Source organism: Rhipicephalus microplus, chromosome 4, assembly GCF_043290135.1.
Source record: "Rhipicephalus microplus isolate Deutch F79 chromosome 4, USDA_Rmic, whole genome shotgun sequence".
NCBI lineage: Eukaryota > Metazoa > Arthropoda > Arachnida > Ixodida > Ixodidae > Rhipicephalus > Rhipicephalus microplus.
This window is the reverse complement of record NC_134703.1, coordinates 58,408,112-58,429,433: the sequence shown is the minus strand read 5'-3', so window position 1 is coordinate 58,429,433 and position 21,322 is coordinate 58,408,112. Positions and strand designations below refer to the sequence as shown.

The following is a 21,322-nucleotide window of genomic DNA, read 5'->3' as shown; positions in this document are numbered from 1 at the left end:
ATCGAAGATGTCACATTTTCCCGCCAACGGAAACATGACACTGCTACTCACGGTGGCACTGTAGAAGACAGGGACACTAATTTGGGGATAATGAATTTAGGACCGAACGAATAGGGTGAAATAACTAACAAATGAATGGACTAGTCCATGGGGACGTAGAGTGAATGAATTTATCAACGAGCACCGAACGCATTGAATGAGAGAATTACCGATTATATAAATGAAGTACGACAAAAAATAAATCATTGCAAGAATAAATTTGCCTAGGAATGAATGAATGCATGTATGAATGACCGTATCAATGAAATCTACGAACGAACGCCGAGAAAAGAATGAACGAAGGAAACGTGCGGAAGGAAAATGGTGCGCGCGCAGAAGGGGGTGAGCGTGGAAAATTAAAAAAAATGAATAAATGTCACACGAACGAACGGGCGTAATCTCGAGGCAGTTGTATGCGTACTTGCCCAGTATTTTGCCGTTGCAAATGCACGGGTAAGTGTCCGTGGTCCTTCTCTTGAGAATGCTCCGTTCCAAACCCATCCGCTGCTTCGCTTCCGTTTGCCATCGCCGCGTCAATAAATGTCTTCGGGATCGGAGGCCTAGGTGTCGCATTGCTATTATACTTCCGTGTCGCGTGTGTGTCCGGTGTCAACGTATTATTCAGCTCAAATAATGACGAATGAAGTATGCGGTAAAGCGGCTTCGTAGTGTACGCGTGTATGCTGCACGAGCTATATATACGCGTCGTGTTTCCATACAGGAAGCCCCGAGTTTAAAATGCGTCATATCACATCTCGTACATAAAAAACTGTTAATAGACACCTTTAATATACTTAAGTTATTTGCAGGGTAGACTTGGGGAATGTCACCCAGTGCAATGATACAGCTGTGCAGGGTACTTCTTCTCGGCTTCCTGCGGTGCAGCTTACTGGCATTGACCAATGCAAGCGAAACAGACCTGTGAACGTTGCAGAGTGTTCAGGCCCAAGCACTCCGTATTTGCCTAGGCTTGGTTCGTAGTGCGTCGATGGTGGCTTATATAGCAACCCCCGGTGACCACCTCATCGTGACACATATTGACGTTGAAACGCTCAGGTCACATATAAGGCATATTGCTCAGACATCCTGCCACTGGCCACCTAGCCTCTTTACAAGCAGACCACGTACATCCTTTTGCCAAACGGTAATAACGTACCGCGACTCTTTTAAGATCGTGTTTCATAGATTTGCGACTCTTTGCCAACACGCTTCACATTTGCCGCGAGGCCTTCGACTCCTACTTGGTGCCTGAATCACGCTATCAATACCTGGCCTCCACAAAGAAGCAGATATGTCGTCACCTACTCTTAAGCAGCTTTTTCTGCTCCTGTTACACCAGACGTACCAAGGCTGCACACGTATATACCGACGGCCCCGTTTTACAGAACAGTTCAGCGGCATCTGTCGTGATACCAATAAAAGCCGCAACAAACAAATTCAAGATGTTGATAGGAGCTCACAGCTCTTCGTGTAACATTGCGATTCATTATTAATCAATGGCCACAAAAATTAACAATTTTCGATGATTCTAAGGTGGCACTGCAATGACATCATCTTTATCCCGCAGTCCGCACAAACTAGGGGTGTTCGAGATAGCAGAAGAGTGACCATTCAACTGAAAAAAGGACATAAAATAGCCTTTCAATTACTTCTAATTCATTATGGAATAATTGTCAATGAACGGGTTGATCGACATGCCCGTTCTGCCCATACTGAAAGCAATCAAATATCAATTCCGCTCTCCAAAACTGGCGTTGCAGAGTAATTCCGCACGCTTGCTTGCGAACGCACCACATCGCAATGGAACGAGCCACATATCACGCACGCACAATTATATACCCTGGACCCAACTCTCAGTCTTCAAATTCCTCACCGAGCAGATGCTACTAAGCTGTGCAGATTATGGTTGGGTGTCGCATTTACCAATGCATGCGCCTTCCGCATAGGAATGGCCGACACTGCAACCTGTGACCATCGCGGCAGTGACGAAACAACTCAGTATGTTCTGTGTGAATTCCCGCAGTACTTGCCACAGAGACAGTCGCTCTGCAATGCACATAGAGCAACTGGACAACCTGACTCTTCCGGAAGAAAGAATCCTGCGCTACTGACAGAATAAGGCTGTGAAGGTGCTCCTACGCTTTCTGCGTTAAACCGGTCTCTCCAAACGACTGTTATCCGAACGCCCGGCATGTGTGTATGCGTATGTTTTTCCTCATTTATTTTATCTCCCCTTTATCTCTATGCTCTTTTCGACCCTTCTTTCTTCACCCCTGCACAGGGTAGCAACCCCCTTCCTCTTCTTCTAAGTTAACCTCCCTGTCCCTTCCTTTTATTAATTTCTCTCTTGTGGAACAATTTCGTTTATCTTCTTACGTATGGGAGACGTCATGTCGTAAAAAGCTTGATAGATAAACCCGGTTAAGGTTCAACATTAAATGCTTCGCAAGATAGGAAATTCACAAGGGCTCTTGTGTATTCGCCGAAGTATAGACTTGAAAGAAATAGCCGACGTCTTTTTCTTCTCACTCGATTGCATTGATCCCCTAACACAACCCGAAAGTTTTCTGCGCTTAACCTAATTTTGCACGTTCTCCGAGATCGGAGGCATTGCAAGATGCTTGCACCTCTCGCAGTGGTTTTTGAACCTCACTGATTGCAACGACTGGATAATCAACCGCTTTCTGTGCAGTTGCTTCTGCAGCACCGTCCGTATCTCTCGACAGCCCCCAAGGCAGTCGTAGCCCTCTTCTGCTTGTGAGGACGACGGGCTTGTGTGAACGCCTCCAACTTGCGGTGTATTTCTTCATGCTGCAGTGAATTCATTGCCCTCCTCTCTCTTTTCCCTCTTATCTTTTCTCCTCTCTATTTATTGTCTTTCTATTCCCCTTTCCTAATCTCCCAGTGTATGGTAGCCAACCGGAAGTCTTTGAGAAGCACGGACTGCTGGGCGGGTTGGTAACTAACCTTAACGATGGTTCATTAATTATAAGGGTATAGCGCACCACGACAAGGACACAAAAAATGGCAGCATATCCACGGGGTGAATGATGGAGATGGGGGCGAAGCATTCGTCCGTCCATTCGTTCTTGCTTCCGTCAGTCCATGCGTCCGTCTGTGTGACCGTCCATGCGTCCATCCGCCCGTCCGTGCGTGCATCTGTTCGTGCGTCCGCACGTCCATCTGTTCGTCCGTCCCTGCGTTCGTCCATGCATCCGCCCCTGCGTCCACCCATGCGTCCATCCGTTGGTGCAGCCATCCGTGAGTCTGTCCATGCATCTGTCTGTGTGCCCGTTCGTCCATCTATTCAGCACTCCAAGTACCACCATCTCGCATCTTTTCATCATGTATTCCGCATATGCACCGCCATCCATCGGACATTCAAAGGACTAAACGAGAGGTGGCAAACGCACACTTTCTTACGGCTTGCGCTTCGTGTCTACTTCCCACCTTTAACCACCTTGAGTTCATGGCATATACTACTCACTGTATTCATGGCACTGCGGCCCAACGATCGCTAAACCTTTTCAAAACTAAGGAGGTTACACCCAGCAAGTATAACGTAGCAACCCTTTATTGTCAGATAGTGCTCAATGTAAATGCCAATGGCTGCTAAGGGGGATTGAGCGACAGGAGAATTCGGCTTTTAGTTAACGCGCACGCTGTGAGTTTTTTTATTGTTCAACAACGCACAGAAGAAATCTCTCACCAGCACCACCTTGGCGGTCAAAATGTAAGATTGGTTACACACTACGACTACGAGGAACGAACGGGTGCACGCTCTAAGGAGCTTCGCCCCTAAAACACGGAGGACGCTCGAGCTTCGAGTAGAACGCGATAGAGTGTCATTGAGCTCAATTCGCTTCGCCTGTCAGCTGGTGGAGAAGGCTGTCGACGCGGCGGAAGCCCATGGTTTCCTAGAAAGGGGAGACCACCCCGAAGACGACACTTAAGGAATAACGAAATGAGTATGTTTATTCTCTCTTTCAATCGCTAGCATGGCTTCGCTTTTTCGTGGACAGCCTCCGAGATCGCGTAGCAATTACGGTGCTCGGCTCCTGATGCAAAGGTCACGGGTTCGATCCTGGCCCCGGCGGTCGCATTTCGATGGAGGCGAAATGGTAGATGCCTGCGTACTGTGTGATGTCTGTGCACGGTAAAGAACATCAGCTATTCGAAATTTCCAAAGCCTTCCACTACGGCGTCTCTCATAACCACATCATAATTTTGGGCCGTGAAATCCCGGATACCTTTATTATTCGTTTTTGTCGATTTCTGGTTATGATATTATGCGTTATCGTTCGCCCAAGACTTTAAAAAGGGACCCTTTGTTTCCCAACTCTTCCTTAAACACACGCTTCAAGTCTCGGACAATTCGTTATTGTCATATGCAATTGTTTTCAGGACGGCTGAATAAGTGATATGGATTCAAACAAACTTTGTTTGAAAACCATGTTTAGCCAACGACATAGCCAACTTACGCGTTAGGACGAAAAGTGCATCTTTACGAAAATGTAGCACCCGGAAATAAAGCTGACGTTATTTCGTTTGACTGACTGACTGACAGACTGACTGACTGATGCTGATGTTCGTTGTTAGAGGACGAGAACTGTCTCAACGACGTCAGCGTACGTACAAAGGCTGCAAATATCTAGGACACGAGTTCGATTCTAAACCGGTCAGCCACTTAAAGACGGGAGTGAACTTGCTATTAAAACCTGCGGATGGGGCAAAGTACTGCACATACTTCCATTTCTACCGCCTTCGGTTCGGGTCATATTTAACGACTCGTAGATCAGAGTCAACATTATCACTATAGGCCAGATTTGTCGCGAAATGGTGTGGCTATTTCGAAAAATTGCTCGTACCAGTCGTTATATAAAACAAACAAAAACTTGCGTTTGAATCCTTGAGTACTGCACGCAGACTTTGGCACACTTCGAAAAAATCCACGTAACCAGAATTAATTCGTATACTCTTCCACTATGGCGTGTCTCGATTTATATGTGGGGTTTACCGTACCAAATCCACCATATGATTATGAGAGACGCTGTAGTGGAGGGCTCCGGAAATTTCGTCGACCTGGGGTTCTTTAACGTGCACCCAAATCTGAGCACACAGGCCTACAACATTTCCGCCTCCATCGGAAATGCAGCTGCCGCATCCGGGATTCGATCCCGCGACCTGTGGGTCAGCAGCCGAGTACCTTAGCCATGCACTAGACCACCGCGGCGGGGCCTATGGCGTGTCTCATCACATGTATTGCGCATTTGGTACGTAAATGCAGAGAAAATTCTTAACGCCACTGTAAGTGTCATTCACAGAGTTAATATATTGCTGCGGCGCTTTCCATAGACCGAAATGTTACTGCTTAGAATAATGGAGAGCTTAACTAGCTGGTAAGTATTAATAATAAGAGACTGGGCGCGCTAACGCGGATACAAGAAAGAAGTTGACACACCGCAAATGCCAACGAACCGCTCTACGATGTAGTCATATAGCAAAAAACAAACAAATATCAAATAAAGAAGCCAAAAGAGCGAAATTGTTTAGATGCGTAGACGAACACGCGTGGCAAAAGGCTCAGAGTGTATACTAGAAACAAAGCTTAGGATAACAGAGAGGTGGCCTTGTTGGCAAGTGTTCATTTTGAAGTATTTATGCATACTAAATAGAACGCCCAACGTCCTAGAATGAAGTGTTTCTGCCTTGCAGTGCTATCAGTTTAGTCACAATAGTGGTGACTTAATTGAATTGGGATACGTCGGCACGGTCACCATCGTTGTTTCTATGAAACAATGTGTCTCGGTCCTCCTTATCACGTTGTTTAAACGCGCATTGCCGTCAGCAACCCGGAACGTATCTGGCTCATTGTATTCGAATAGCGCAGGCGCGCTACAAATGTCGTTTTCGCTTCGCCGCGGACAAAACGTTGGCGTCTATGGCGACGACCGCGCGTACAAGCCATCCTTCCGCACTCCCGAAGGCACGTGCGTCACCATTCCAATGGACGCGTCGCGGCAAAGCATTATTTTTTTTGTTATTATCCGCTGTGTTGTTTGTCTTCCACGCTCGAGGGCGATTTCTGCAAGGTCAGCGCATCCCGCCGTGTTTTACCTTTACAACGCACGGTATATTTCAATTATAGCTCTAGATAGGGAAAGCACGCCGAACGGGGCATTGACAGCTAAGTACTCAATATCCTCCTATAATAATTGTTCAGTGAGAAAGCGAGCAGAAAGAGAAAACAAAGTGCTCTTAATTGAAAGGCCGGGGCTGCTTGCCTGGTTGAAGGTCTGCGTGGCCTTAGGTGTCGGGCGAAAAATGCGACATACAGATCATGTAAGCGTATACAAATAGCACACACCAACCACATACGCACGCGCTGTTCACAACTGGTAAAGTATCAATGCAACTGTTCTTCATGTCTCGCCAACATTTGCCGTTAAGCTCCACTAATACAGCGCTCATGTTATTCGTAGTGTGCGTGCAGTGTGTGTGAAAAGTATGTTTGACAGTGTTGACAGTGGTGATGTAAAAAAAAAGGTGCATGACCTGAAACGAATTTAACAGCGGGGCGAGTCTAAGCAACTTCCGTTTGCATTAAATTTGGCATTATTGTTGGGCGTGTTGCACACAAAGGTAGCTTTCGTTGTGTATGCCGGCGAAGTACACTCAAACGCGGCTCCGCAAGAGTATAGCGTGCGACGCATGCGCAGAGGTGACGAACGATATAGTGCGAAGCTTTGCGTACGCTATTCCAGAACTCCATTTTATTTGGCGTCTGGGTTCTTATGGCGCCACGAAGAAAAAATAATAAAAATAATGCACAGTTTTCATATGAGATACCGAAAAAGCCAGACCGCGTAGCTAATTTACCTAAGAATGCTGACTCCCCATAGAACGAACATTTACACCATAACAGCTGCAAGTATATATATATATATATATATATATATATATATATATATATATATATATATAAATGGCGCAGCTTCTACTCCATATGTTGATTCCTTTTCTTACCAACCTGTCGCTGAAAAATACCGTTGTGAGCTGTACCATAGGTGTAAATATTTGTTCTGACAGGGGAAGCCAATATTGTATGAATAAACACTCTCCAGCAACCGTTTGGTCTGTATTTTTAATATTAAAATTAAAAAAAAACACTGTTCCTCCGTTTTAGGACCCATTTGATCTCTTCTTCAGCGAGGGTGACTGTCCGGTCACTACTTTGCTCAGTGGTTGTTCCCCTCTCCACTGTGGCTAGCTTCGGAGCCAGCCTCAAAGTGGTACCCTGAAGAAAAAACGCAGGGCCAGTTCTTAATATTTGATATTGTCACGGGGTTGTGATGTGATTGAAGGCAGGAGACAGAATGGTCAGATCAAACTGTTTATTTTGGCGAACCTGTGCCCGCTGAACGGAAAGTCGGGTCATGGTAGCACACTTGCAATGATAGCGGCGCATGCAGCGTCGGCCGTCGATCAACTGACAAGCGGCGAAGCGCGTCGGCATTTATACACTTGCCATCGAATGTTCTAGCGTTACCGCGCTAGCGGTGACGTAGGTTTCAAAATAATCTGTACCGTTCGCACAGTGGGCGTGATCTTATCGAAATGACCTACTACAGTCCTGAAGCTTCTCGAAAACTGCAGGCGTGGTTTGCGCTGCGAACTGTGTGGTGTATTGGGGAAATGACAAAACTTGAGAAAAGGAACGTGGCAATGTTACAAATTATAGACTAAACAATGGCTGAAGAGTGTTTTATTTTTATAATTTTACCCAGCCAGACAGATCTCTGTCCAATATGTTTACCTCCGAAGCTAATGTCTCCATCTATAGCTGTTCGGAGTATGCCATCTGCTATTCGTTGGCTCGCCGTAATATATGTCCGTCTCGGTAATGTAGCGGTTCGTTGCACATTTTCGTAAACGTACCTGCACTGCATTTCAGCGCCAGCAGATGGACCAGATGTGTACATTCAGGCACTACGGCGCGCTAACTCTCGACAGTTCACAATCATCATACAAACGTTTGTTAAGGAAATGTCACGAGTGAACCTAAAGATTAATGTGGCTAATGACACTCTGAATATATAAGTTCCGAGACGCCATCACGGCTACGGTATGCGTCTGTAGGCTTAATTAAGCGAACCTTGACCCTTCCGTCACGGTAACCGCGGTCCCCGGCTCTCCTCACACACATCATGGCAAAAAAAAAATGGCCGCGGATCTGCATGTTACACTGCAAATGTCGTCGAAAAACGATAATCTTGCGTCTGGAGAGAGTGAACAGAACGTTTATTTGATGTTCTACGCAACAAAACCGGTGAATGGTATTCTGGAGGCGCTGCGTTTGAGGGCCTCGAGCGTGCAGCGGAGGCGAACGAGCGCATCAAGTCACGTCACACGTGAGACATGAGCGCTTTCTGGCAGTTATCTTGAAAAACGAAGCGCGTAGCGCGTGTGCCTGTTTTGGCAGCAAGGTGTGCAACCAAGGCGACGGGTAGGTGCCACATCCATGTCGTCTTAGCAAGGCGTTGGAAACACTTGCCTTTTCGTGCAAGCGTTGCATTGTCAGCGCAGTGCGATAAACGCTACGGTCTTTAGAATTTCTTATGTATGCCTTCTTTTAATAAAAAGACACGCATACAGAATATATATGTTGTCATGTTGCCTCAAGTATGCGCAACAATTACTTTTAGATGCGGAAGCATCTTATACTCGCGCCTTGTAGTGCGCCGTCCGCGCCGTCCGCACCGCTTCTCGAACATTTGACAGCTGACGCGCGCGCATGCGCCGTCGCGCCGTCGCCCACCATCTGTGCCGCGCGCGCTTCTCCTTCGAGAACATTCGACAGCTGACAGCGCATGCGCCGTCGCGCCGTCGCCATCTGTGCCGCGCGCGCGCTTCTCCTTCGAGAACATTCAACAGCTGACTGTGCATGCGCTGTCGCGCTGTATATATACTCAAGGTCGGCGCTCGCTCGCTCAGTTGCCGCTCGTCAGTTGGTTTGTACGGCGCGTCGACGTCCAAGGTCACGGTGAAATGAATTCCAACGAATCCACAAACACAATGATCGACGTCCCTTCGACCAGCGCCGTCCTTTCGCATACGTGTGTACGTGTTCACTCATTTAACACCCCCTCCTACAACCACGTTAACCAATTTAGCCATCGACCCAAGTAAGTCGCAATTTAACACCCCATTTCACAACCACGTTAACCAATTTAGCCATCGACCCAAGTAAGTCGCACTTTAACACCCCGTTAACCAATTATATGCTCCGCATCCTCCTCAGTGTTCCCCCGAGGGAAGCTGCGGGCAATTTTTAATTGACAATCGCACAAGTATGAACACTGAATCTTGAGCAATATTGGTGGGCGCTGCGGATGGGGTTGGTCGTTTGGTGTGTCGTTTAACGCCGTTTGGGATATTGTTAAGCGGACAAACAGACAAATGTACAGACAGAGAGACCAAAATTGTTTTGTCGAAGGTCCTGAAGAAAAGCTATCGTCTTTAAGAAAAAAAAAACGACACTGCTTACCGGATCGTTTGACGGCCTTCACTAAAAGCGGTGTCGCAGAGTCGCGGTCTCTCCGTATCGCTGATCGTAATTTCGACGTCCTCGACGCCTTCGCTGTGGCACAGTCCATCGCCACAACGCACGTGGCTCTCCGAAGGCCGAACGTCGCGCATCGCATGATCCCGATGATCCGCGCCGTATTCTTCCTTCAGTAGCTCCGTAACGTTCTCGAGTCAAGTGTCGAGCGGACAGTTGTTTAAAGGCGTACTTTCCTTCGCGCACAATACGTTGTCCGAACACACCGGTCACTGCACGGGTGCGCGCAGTAAACGGCGGGTGAGAGACGAACTCGCGCCCTTTTGCGCGTAGCACTGCTCACAACACGTTCCCCCGATCCTCGCTTGAAGTCCGGTGCCGCTGCGGGGTTTTCCAAAAAGGTGTTTCAAGCTGCAGCCGGACGCGCGAAGGTGCAGGAGTGCGCGGCCTTGAACTATCATGTTTCTCGCACAAGTGCACGCTCGCCGTGCGTGAATTGGGGGGAGTCTTTCCGACGGTGAGGCCTCTATTACTACGCCTTCGTTCATGTTCATGATGTCGGCCACTCGTTGCTAACAATGGGCGTCTGCGCGGAGCGGTGTTGTACCTTATTTTCTTGTCTGGAGAAAAACGGGTAATGCTTGGCATATCCGTAAGGGAGGGATGGATGGTATGCCCTTTTTCTTTGTTTTACTTTGGAATAATGCGCGAAAATGTGCCTGTGTGGCGTTGCCAGAAACATTGCTGGATGCGGGGTACTCTTCATGCTTGTTCGTGCGTGTTTGTATGTGTGCGTGCATATTAAAATGCGAAATTCAAGATTTAACGTGAGAAGCGGATGGGCGATTACCCCTCCACTGCCCCTTGGTTATGGCAGTGGTGTGTGTGTTGCATGGCCCTCAATTTTATTTTTTTCTGGTATAAAATGTAAATAAATAGAATCTACACCGCATTGGTTCGAGAGGGTGTGTACCATGTCAGTGCATGTAGAGACGCGTGTGAATTAAAGTTAAGATTTGAATGTCATTAAACTCATTATTTAGATCACTTTGATATGTTGGGTTTAACGTCCCAAAACCACCATATGCCGTAGTGGAGGGCTCCAGAAATTTCCACCACCTGGGTTTCTTTAACGTGCACCCAAATCTGAGCGCCCGGGCCTACAGCACTTTCACCTCCTTCGAAAATGCAGCCGCCGCAGCCGGGATTCGATCCCGCGTCCTGCGGGTCAGCAGCCGGGTACCTTAGCCACTAGACTACCGCGGCGGGACTATTTAGATCGCTTTAAGCGGAGACGTTCTTCATATGTGCTTTCTTCAGATAGCGTATGAAGTGAGCGTATAAAAGAGAGAGAGAGATGGATTTCATTTGTTTATTCGGAGTATAACGGATGACTCGTGAAAGTGTTACTGAGAACTGTTCGTTATGAAAAGCGCTCACAGAAACATCGGTCTGTTGATAATAACGTTTGGCGAGTCACTTACATTCAGTGTGAGAAGAAAAGAAAACCGCTCGACAGATGAAAAACAGGATTAGAATAAGTGTCGCAACACGACGCACAGCATGAGGAAAATATACTTTAACTGAATAACAACGGACGTGACTGTGTATACGTCGTTTATCACTGTTCATTTTGTAAATAGGAGCGTCGCTTTGATGGCTTATTGATATTTCACGTAAACCGTTCAAATTTTCTGTTTCCTCCAGCACGTCTCAAAGACGTCCAGAAGGCCCGAATGTGCAGGTTAGTTATCCACTTATACAGTGCCCGGCGATTAAAACGCGACACTCAGGGGGCGTGGCTGCTGGGCGGAGAGGGGAAGAAGTGACAACGATGGCGAGAATTCATGCCATCATTGTGACTGCATGTGGTAGACAGCCGTTCAGTCTGTAGTTCTTGGGGATACCGGTGGGAAACTGATTGCCTTGGCTTCAAGACACTGCAGCCTTTCGAAGAGTTACGCGGGAAGTGTGGAGTTTCGGGGGGGGGGGGGGGGCAATGCAAATGGCTAGTCTTTCTCTATTCGCTCTTTCTGGTCAAATATCATCTAGACGAGAAGCTTGGCATTCCGCTAGAGGCGGAGGGCATAATGCCCTCAGATGTGTGAAGACACTCACACGGCTACTACGCATGTGTGATAGCAAGAGACAAGCTGTCACACGACTTTCTATACGGTAAGATGCGATCGACTTCGTAGGCAGTATGAGGTATAGAAAACAAAAAGGAAGATAAGGGGTATTCAACGTCAGATGGGGGAAGCTTTTTTAATGAAATGATCAGCAACCTCATGAGGAAACAAAAGCATTACAATAGACTGTGCTCATTTTCCACCCTATTGTTTAACACCAGTGGGCAGCGTCACGGGCAAGTGCTTAGGTGAGGGCACAGGAAAAGAATACGAGTCGAAGTGATATTTTTTTCTAAAAAATAAAGGTGGGGTGGAGGAGGATGTGCTTTATAGGAATGTTGAAAACCGACAACCACAGTTCAAGGTCAATGGACGTTATTCTATCTTCGACAATCATAAATGCCGCGATGATAAGGAAGATCTGACAGTGTGCGTGTTTCAACGACCCGCTTCACAACATCGAGCTCACGGGTCGTTCGAATGCAGTAGTCTCCTTCCAGTTCAGTCCTGAACACATCGTCATCATAATTATTATTTATTAACCCATAACAGTCCCTGTTGAATTATTAAATATGGGGGGAGCATATATAGAGGAAAGGAAACGTTCAAACAGTGATTAATTAAGCAAATTCAATAATGTAACATTTCGAATGAAGCCGGCGAAATTCCAAGACTGTCAATATACACATGAAGAATAAGGCGCTCAAAAAGGAGAAAACACAAACAAACAAACAATCGAAAATCTCTATGCGCTATGCCGCTATGCTTCAGCCCTCAATATATTTGTTAGCACGTGTTGAAATTTGATGGAGGCATGTCCAGACATTCATAAGCCTTTTATATTTTTTTTCACTTTTATTTCTTCACTTTTATCTCACAATCACTGCGAATGACGTCCCCTATGTTTACCGCAGCCTGATTGTTGGTTGTCCGCGAATGGTGTCATTCCTGTGAGTGCAGCAAACAAGCCTATCTATGCGCCCCGTGCACGTCCTCCACACGCTGTCACCGGCCTCCCCGAGAACTGCGCGTCACGGTCGTTGTCGTCGTACAATATATATCTCCGGTAGGAAACAGCAGAATGGGGCCGCGCGCCGGTCGTTACCGAGGCCGTCGCTTGTCCGGCAGACAGAACGCCGCAGCGAATTCCGACGCGTCAAACGGCTGTTCGTGATACGCGCTGCGTGACAGTATGCGTCAGTCGACCTTCTTGTGATGTGACCTCTGTCTGAAACTTCCGAGGCGATAAAGATGTGAGCGGTCAGCGTAAGCTTGAAGTAAACTTTTACGTTTAAGCGGCTTTTTGGCTGCGTTTGGAAGTTTGGTCCTTACCAGGAATATAGCGTTGTATACAACACCCCGCTTGTACTTGTAGGTATTAACAGGCGTTGAAGTGTAGTCCTTAACAGGAATAGTTTGTTGTATACAACAAACCACTGGTACCTATCGGCGGGCGTTGAAGTATAGCCCTTACTAGGAACAGGTTGTTGCTTACAACAACACACTGGTGCAACGCCTGCTGGTACCAATAGGTATCAGTGAGCTGCAGCGATAAACTGTAATTTATCAACATAAGCGCTGAATCAACAGGAGCTGCATGGCATTAGAAATGAAGTCCGGAAGAGGGTTTCCAGTCAACATGAGAAGACAGTTAACTTACGCCTCAGTGTATCGCATGCATGGCACTTCGAATGTCCCAAGCTATCTCACGAGAGACTTCCCTTTGAGCTAAGATTGTTACTGGTGCTAAATGGTGCATTACAAAGATTTAAACAGCGCTAACGATGAAACTAGATGCGTAAGTGCGGTCGACTTGTCAAACCTTCGTCACGTCTGCTCTATAAACGCGCACAACACCATTTCTTTAGTCTTTGGAGTAGTACGTCTTTAGTCTTTAGTATAGTAGGCAGGCATAAGGCCCATGTCACGTGTGCCAAGTGTATAAGACATAGCGTCAGCTAGTTTTTCACCATAGCAATCATCTCTATTTGCTCGTCCTTGGAAATACAGGTCTCTTTTAAACATATTTGGAACCCTAAATTAGTGGTCCAAGACAAAGAGTTTTCTACGATTAACTATACGTGACTCTGGTGCTGCGACAGTTCAGCGACCATGATGGGTAGTACGCATATTTGCATATACTCTTCGTGCTTGCAGGCTCCCAACGCACTTGTGGCTTTGCTCATTGTTTTGTTTTTGTTGCGAATAAAAGGACAGACCGTTGCAAAGTATAGTGAACTTGCTTCAATTAGAGAGCATAAAAAGGTCAAAATGGTGAAGCGTAGCTGTTGAACCTTCCCTAAATAGTGTATCTATAAGACAGTCTATGGTCCAAGAAAGTTGTCGAGACATTCGCGGCAGCCGTTTATTTGTCTGCTCCCTGGCTTTGACGCTTGTCCCTTCTTCCGTGGATACATTTGCGAATATATTTAGACAACTTTCATCACGTGCATAATGACAAATGTCTTGCCGTTTAGACACCTTGTGTAATTGAATACGGGATTGAGCAGTCTTGGCGAATTTCTCAGAATGATAGGATGCTTGGACTTACATTTAGGATGAATGTGTCGCTATAAATCGATTGCTATATAGCCCCAAATGTGGTTAGGATTGTGACGTGCTTTTCTATGCATATTCACATCCCCTGAAGAGTCTTCTATAAACATGCAACACACATCGGTGTCCTGGCGAGTGACAAGCTTGCGATCCTGTCATCCGCGACTGTTGTTCGCCTGCCCGGGAGCAGTCTACTCACTTGGCGTCGATTAAATACTAACATTGCGTTGGATCTTTGTGTAATTGCTTTACTTCCACAGTTGCCAATAAGCACTACAATCCTGCAGGTTAGAAATTATGCGAATACACGGTACTTCTTTTGGACCTGCCATTTGTAGCTATGAGCTTAAGATTTTGAGAACGAGGGTAAAAGTACCATGCTGTCTTTCCGATCCGATGCTGAAGAAATTAGGAGAAAAAAATGATGACGCACTTTCGTTTAATGTTTCGTGGTTAAATTGAATTCATTAACACAACAAAAGGACTATGTGATAATTGAGCCGTACAATATTTTGTTCGTAAAGCTGCAGAAATTGATTTTTGGTATATCGCTTCGCTCGTCGTGGCATCAATTTCTGCGTGACAACTTCCGGAATATGGGGCATCATAATATTACTGCACCAGGGAAGTGAGGTATGGTGTAACAAAGGTACAAAACAATTATAAATATGCCGAATCTGTGCCAGCATTGCACATAACACGAGTGTGCGTCCCAGACACAATAGTGCGCCCCACATTTATCTCGCTATCATCGTTCTACATGCGAGGCGCGCGTACTGGATTCATTTCACCAGCTGTTCCTGCATATTTAACGGCAAGTCTCGATTTATAGCTCGCTCAGCGGGGACGTGGCTATAGCCTAATGCCGTTCATGCGGTTCTTTCAAATTGGAGCAGCCGGCGCACTGTGATCTCATCTCGGGTGCAATAACTTCGTCGTACGTCAAGAAGCTAAAAGCAGTGACGCTTTTGCGAACTGTGTAGATGTATAATAGTAAGTGGCGTAGCTTCACGTCTTACTGAAAAGTGAAATGCAAGAAAGCAAGCACATTGCTAATGTCCTCAGTAATACTTGAAACTGCATGCTCCGCTTGGTTTGGGTGAATATGACAGAACGCTGCAAGCAGTGTAGCCCCGTATCAAAGTGCACCTGAATTACTCGAACTAGCAAACAATAACTGGTGAGGTTTAACGTCTTAAAACTAAGATGCGATTATTGAAGATGCGATTAGTGAAGGGCTCCAGAAATTTTGACCACCTGGGGTTCTTTAACGTGCGCCTAAACCCAAGTGCACGGGCCTCAAACATTTTCGCCTCTATCGAAAATGCGGCCATCAAGGCCGGGATTCAACCCCAAGGCCCGAAGGTCAACAATACAGCACCTTCACCATTAGACGATACAGCGATTGCAAAAAAATAATAAGTGATGTGTGCCATCTTTAGTTCGTTAGCCGGTATACAGTACGATGCACATGATATGACAAGATGGCAGATATAGAAAATGTTTATTAATATGAGAACAGGCAGCTTCCGCTCACTGGCCTGCTACTCTATAAATACTGAGCCAAAGAACACAATAATGCTGAAGGCAGTGAATGGAATGAATCGGAAAACAACTTTATTGGGTCCTACGAACGCGACTGGGTCGCGCATCCGCCTTATGTAACGATACGACGACATGTGCACTTGCTATCCGAACAGCCCGATTTCTTGAGTGTCCCTGACTCGTCAATGCCCTTTTCTCAGCCAATCAGAGACAGCGCGAAATAGCTCACGGGAATATTTCCCTGGTACGAGTCGTTTTAGGAGAATACAGTAGAAGCCTGCATAAGTACAGCATTACATGCATGCGTTCGTTTCTGTCGAGATTGGGGGTTGAATTCACAAAGGTTTTCGTTCGTGAGTTGTCTTTGCCATTAGTCCGCCGCAATGGAGCAGTGCACGGTTTTGGGGATCGGCTGCTGACCCACAGGGCGTGGGTTCGATTCCGGCAGCGGCGGTCGCATATCGATGGAGTCTGAATGCTGATCGATTGATTGATTGATTGATTGATTGATATGTGGGGTTTAACGTCCCCAAACACCATATGATTACGAGAGACGCTGTAGTGTGGGGCTCCGGGAATTTCGACCATCTGGGTTTCTTTAACGTGTGCCCAAATCAAAGCACACGGGCTTACAACATTTCCGCCTCCATCGCAAATGCAGCCGCCGCAGGCGGGATTTGATCCTGCGACCTGCGCGTCAGCAGCTGAGTACCTTATCTACTATAGACCACCGCGGCGGGGTGGAGTCGAAATGCTATAGAGGCCCGTGTACTCTTCGATGTCATGTTAAAGAAAACCAAATTATTGAAATTCGCTCAGCCTTCTACTAAGGCGTCTCTCAAAATAATATTTGAAGTCTTTATTATAATTATATACCTTTGCCACTGGTGAGACGGCTTTGTTAGTACGCCCCACCGCGGTGGTCTAGTGGCTAAGGCACTCGGCTGCTGATGCGCAGGTCGCAGGATCGAATCCCGGCTGCGGCGGCTGCAATTGCGATGGTGGCGGAAACGTTGTAGGCCCGTGTGCTCAGATTTGGGCACACGTTAAAGAAACCCAGATGGTCGAAATCTCCGGAGCCCTACACTACAGCGTCTCTCATAATCATATGGTGGTTTCGGGGCGTGAAACCCCACATATCAACCAAAGCAGCGCTCTGAATTTCATATTCGCTCATGTGTCTTCAAGAACATTCTACAAAAAAAAAAGCTCATTGACGCTTGACACTACTGAGCAATTGTACGGGAGTTGAACTGTACTGCAAGCTTGCGAATCGTGTGAATGCGATGCACTTACTAAATACACGCGCTGTTCCCGTTATTGTCTGTAGTACTTAACGCTAAGAAATTCGCAATTCTTTGAAGTTCACGCAAGGACTGTAAGCGTTTATTCATTCCACCTGCGTCACAACGCTGTCCCCGACGTGATGCTCCGTAGCGAGTAGCTGCTGGCAGCGCAGACAACTTTTACGCGATCGTTTTTTATTCTTTTTTTAATTGGCTCTTGCAAGCTACCACTTCATCTGGCGACTGACATTGAGTAGAGGCGTTCTCCGCACATGTGTTCTGCTACGCATTCTTTGACAATGCGTAGCTCTTGCATGACTCAACCTCAGCTTGACAGGTCGCTCAGCAGATAAGCCTGTTTCATCCCCTCGTGCCAATGTGAATCCTGTACTTGCAATGCAGTTTGTACGTAAGAGGACAGGCTGTGGCCATTCAAAAAGGCGGGCATTATATGAGTAAAAACAGCATGTCCATGGGATAAGCATTTCTTGAGAACTAGCCGCCTAATTCACAGAGCTTGTTTTGTTTTCTTCTTAACTTTTGTTCTCATAATTGACCGGTAATGACGTGCTCCAAGCCCCACGATTGACTAGAATGTGCTCTTAAGAAAACGTTCTATCCTGAGAACTGTTTTGTTTACATGGGCATATTCCTTCGTGAATTCTTATATATACATTCTTTTTGCGCACGCGTACGGTTGCACTGCCTAACAATAAGAGTTTTCTGCATCCATTTATCGTTACTGGCATGACCTTAGCGCTTAAAAAAGCAATAAAAAAACAAGCTCGGTTCTTGTTATTACGCGTGTAGCCGCCTATTGCAGCGTATATTTACTGTTATTCATTATACCAGCTCAATATTAGACAAAAGAATAATTTATTGCTTGTTGGGTGTGCACAACTGGCTGGGACATGCTAGCGTAAAGTAAAGCCGACGTAACACCGCCTTCTTTCTTGTGGTCGCAAGTATTGTGCGCTAATATGTCTCGACCATGTTAGCTAGGACGCCAGATATGTACAGAATTGCCCAAAAGAGTTTGTCCGCAGAAAAACGCCAAGGAAAGTCTGGAATATATCACTACCTTTCGCGTATGTTGTCTCGACGGGCAAGCTTCAAAAATATTCGTGGAGAGGCTGTCCGTAAGAATACGGCTTACAAGTTCTCTCCTTTCCCGTTTTCAACTCAACCCTGCCGTCAACGCATGGTGACCAAGAGGGATTGCGTCACTGAATGGAAGTTGTGCAAACACTGACGCTGTGAGGAACGAAATGTTATGGCAGGAACGGGCGTCTCCAGAGCTGACGCATTCGTTCTTTCTTGCGTATGTGTTTTCGGTATATCATAAGACCCTACGAACTTGTAAAACGTCGTTCATTCCGACTAGTTACTGTGTGTGCTCCTTACGACTTGAAAAAAACTCTAGTTCCAACCTGGCACTTCTAGTCTGGACCACGTTTATCCCATTTCTCTCACTCGCTAATTCACTCCCTCGCTTTTACGCGTTATACCAGAGTACGGTGAACTATAGTCGCACACAACTTTAGAAGTCCGCTGCATTTCCTTCGCAAAAACGGATGCGCACAAACCTGCACCAATGGGCGCGTGATCCATACGGACGTCATGAGCCGAACTTCCGATGACCCACGTTCGGAGAACACTGCCGAGTGCGTTAACGGCACTTTCTTTGGTTGCGGAAGATATAAACTACCACGCTGCAGTCTTTTGGGCAGGGCCGCTGCAGACTTCAGTTGCATCCGACTACAGACCTATTTCATGTTTATCTCGCTCATGCACTCGGCGTACACTCGGCAATCACCCATGCACTCGACAACCGCCTCAGTATGCCGACGGTGCCTACTGCTGTGTACAAACATGAAATAGGTGTACAGATTACCTGAACACACTTTCTAGAACACCATAACCAGAGTAATAATACGGCAATCCGCACCGTTCTCCAACAGGCACAACCGTGAACATGTCCAGCCGCAGCCCTTCCGGCCGCTTCAGGTAGAAACGCCGGTCTCTCTCAACGCCCCAGGTGTGCTTGACGAAGAACCCGACTCAAAAGAGATGCATCACGGGACTGGCTTATTGTTCGTAGAACTCGCGCTGTCGGGTATACGCGCAGGAGCTATGCAGCCGGGCCGCGAAGAGCGCGGCTGTGAAGATACAGCCGCGTGCGAACACAAAGCACACGTCGATGTATACATACGCGCCTACATAAGGTCCAGGAGTTAACCTTTTGTTCAACCATTTCTTTCTCGAGCGCAGTGTTCGACTACTTAGCGCGCTAAGTCACTGCATGGCAGACAAAGCAAGGGACTCACAGTTCGTTTGTGTCATTCTTTGTTTGGGCGATGCATATACGGGCTCAGATGTTTGGAAACTGTACATCACCCAAGTTACTGGATGCTTGAGAACCATGTATACTTAGATTTTGGTGCAGCTTGAGAACACCATATGCTGAAAATGTCCAGTGCCTTCCTCTAAGCGTCCCGTGTAATGATATCGCAGTTTTAAATGCGAAGCATTTCTTAGCGAACTTCGGCGACTTTGAGCGTATCTATCTATCTATCTATCTATCTATCTATCTATCTATCTATCTATCTATCTATCTATCTATCTATCTATCTATCTATCTATCTATCTATCTATCTATCTATCTATCTATCTATCTATCTATCTATCTATCTATCTATCTATCTATCTAGCCGCCTACGACTTTTATCTCTCCTGGCCGTTTCGATAATGGTATCGATACCAAACTTGGTATTACATAACATGACTGTATGAAGAACATATTTGACTAGTGATAACATTAAAAATCATGTCATAAATGTCATGATTTACATTTCATGGTCCTGCAGCTCTTGCGGTGGTTTCGTTCACATTGCATGTTGCAAAACTGGTATGGTATGGCATGATTGCATGGCGAACACAAGCGACAGACCGTAACATTAAAATCATGACATGCGTGTCATGTAACAACATGACTACATGCCACGCTCATGATGCGCTGGCGGCCGTTTTGCTAGTTTCACATGTACCAAAATCGGTATCACGCGATGCGAACAGACGACATAGGTAAATGACACATCAAAACATATATATATATATATATATATATATATATATATATATATATATATATATATATATATAAGAGAGAAAGAAGTGTATACCTAAGGGCTCGTTTTCCGTGTTTTCCCACAATATTAATGAGATCTAACAGACAGTAATGCCAAGGAATGTACAGGGGAAGTTATTAGAACGAATGGAATGTAAATAAGAAGAAAGAAAAGTGGTTATTTTTTCATCCACTTTTCTTTCTTCTTATTTACATTCCATTGGTTCTAATAACTTCCCCTGTACATTCCTTGGCATTACTGTCTGTTAGATGTCATATATATATATATATATATATATATATATATATATATATATATATATATATATATATATATATATATATATATATATATATATATATATATATATATATATATATATATATATATATATATGCCTTTCCCTCAGATATGATTATTAGGCGGACCGATGGGGGTCCGGTGATTTCGACCGTCGTGTGCATCAAAGCGCACTGGCGTCGTGCTGTACACGGGCCTCCAGCATTTCGACTTCATGCCACAGCGGCAGCTATACATTCCGATAAGGCAGGATCACAAAATGACAGTGCCGTTTAGCATATCGATGAATTAGGCTGATTGGCGCTGGTTCGTGATTTATTGTAGCGCCGCGGATGGACGAGACCAGGACGAAACAGGGACCACCTGTCCTGTAATCCCTGTCTCGTACTCGTCATCTGCAGTGCAACAAATAATCATCACAGTATCATCCACTTCAAATGGGTACACGTGACCTGTAGCGATGTATGGTCTACTGTAACGACGTTTATTTATCAAAAGAAAAAATAGATAATACAATATTGGACATTTCGGGCTGCACTTGTGGATTAAAACCCACGTGTGGCTCCATAAAGCCGATTTGGCCTTGCGTTCCTTTAGGGCATAGCGGCCAGCGAGCTCCTTCCCTATTTCATTTGTGTTTTCGTAATCTTGTGCATCTAAATAATAATAATAATAATAATAATAATAATAATAATAATAATAATAATAATAATAATAATAATAATAATAATAATAATAATAATAATAATAATAATAATAATAATAATAATATGAACG

General features: G+C 45.7%; 2 protein-coding genes across 8 annotated transcripts in view; one reads left to right on the top strand and one right to left on the bottom strand.

Annotated features, from left to right (window-relative positions):
• The window catches only part of LOC119172007 (carnitine O-palmitoyltransferase 1, liver isoform), a 149,116-nt gene that overhangs the window by 5,327 nt on the left and 122,467 nt on the right, over nt 1-21,322 (top strand). The gene's annotated exons all lie outside the window — the stretch shown is intronic.
• The window catches only part of LOC119172009 (uncharacterized), a 247,083-nt gene that overhangs the window by 192,540 nt on the left and 33,221 nt on the right, over nt 1-21,322 (bottom strand). Inside the window, exon 1 of one of the 7 annotated variants that reach the window (XM_037422969.2) lies at nt 19,066-19,189. The exons of 4 other annotated variants lie outside the window; for them this stretch is intronic. In XM_037422969.2, coding sequence (XP_037278866.2) covers nt 19,066-19,094 — 29 coding nt within the window. In that variant the 5' untranslated portion in view covers nt 19,095-19,189. Of the gene's footprint in view, nt 1-460; nt 632-9,586; nt 9,754-19,065; nt 19,190-21,322 lie in introns of those variants that run through there. 2 more of the 7 variants (XM_037422965.2, XM_037422964.2) reach the window with 2 other exon arrangements.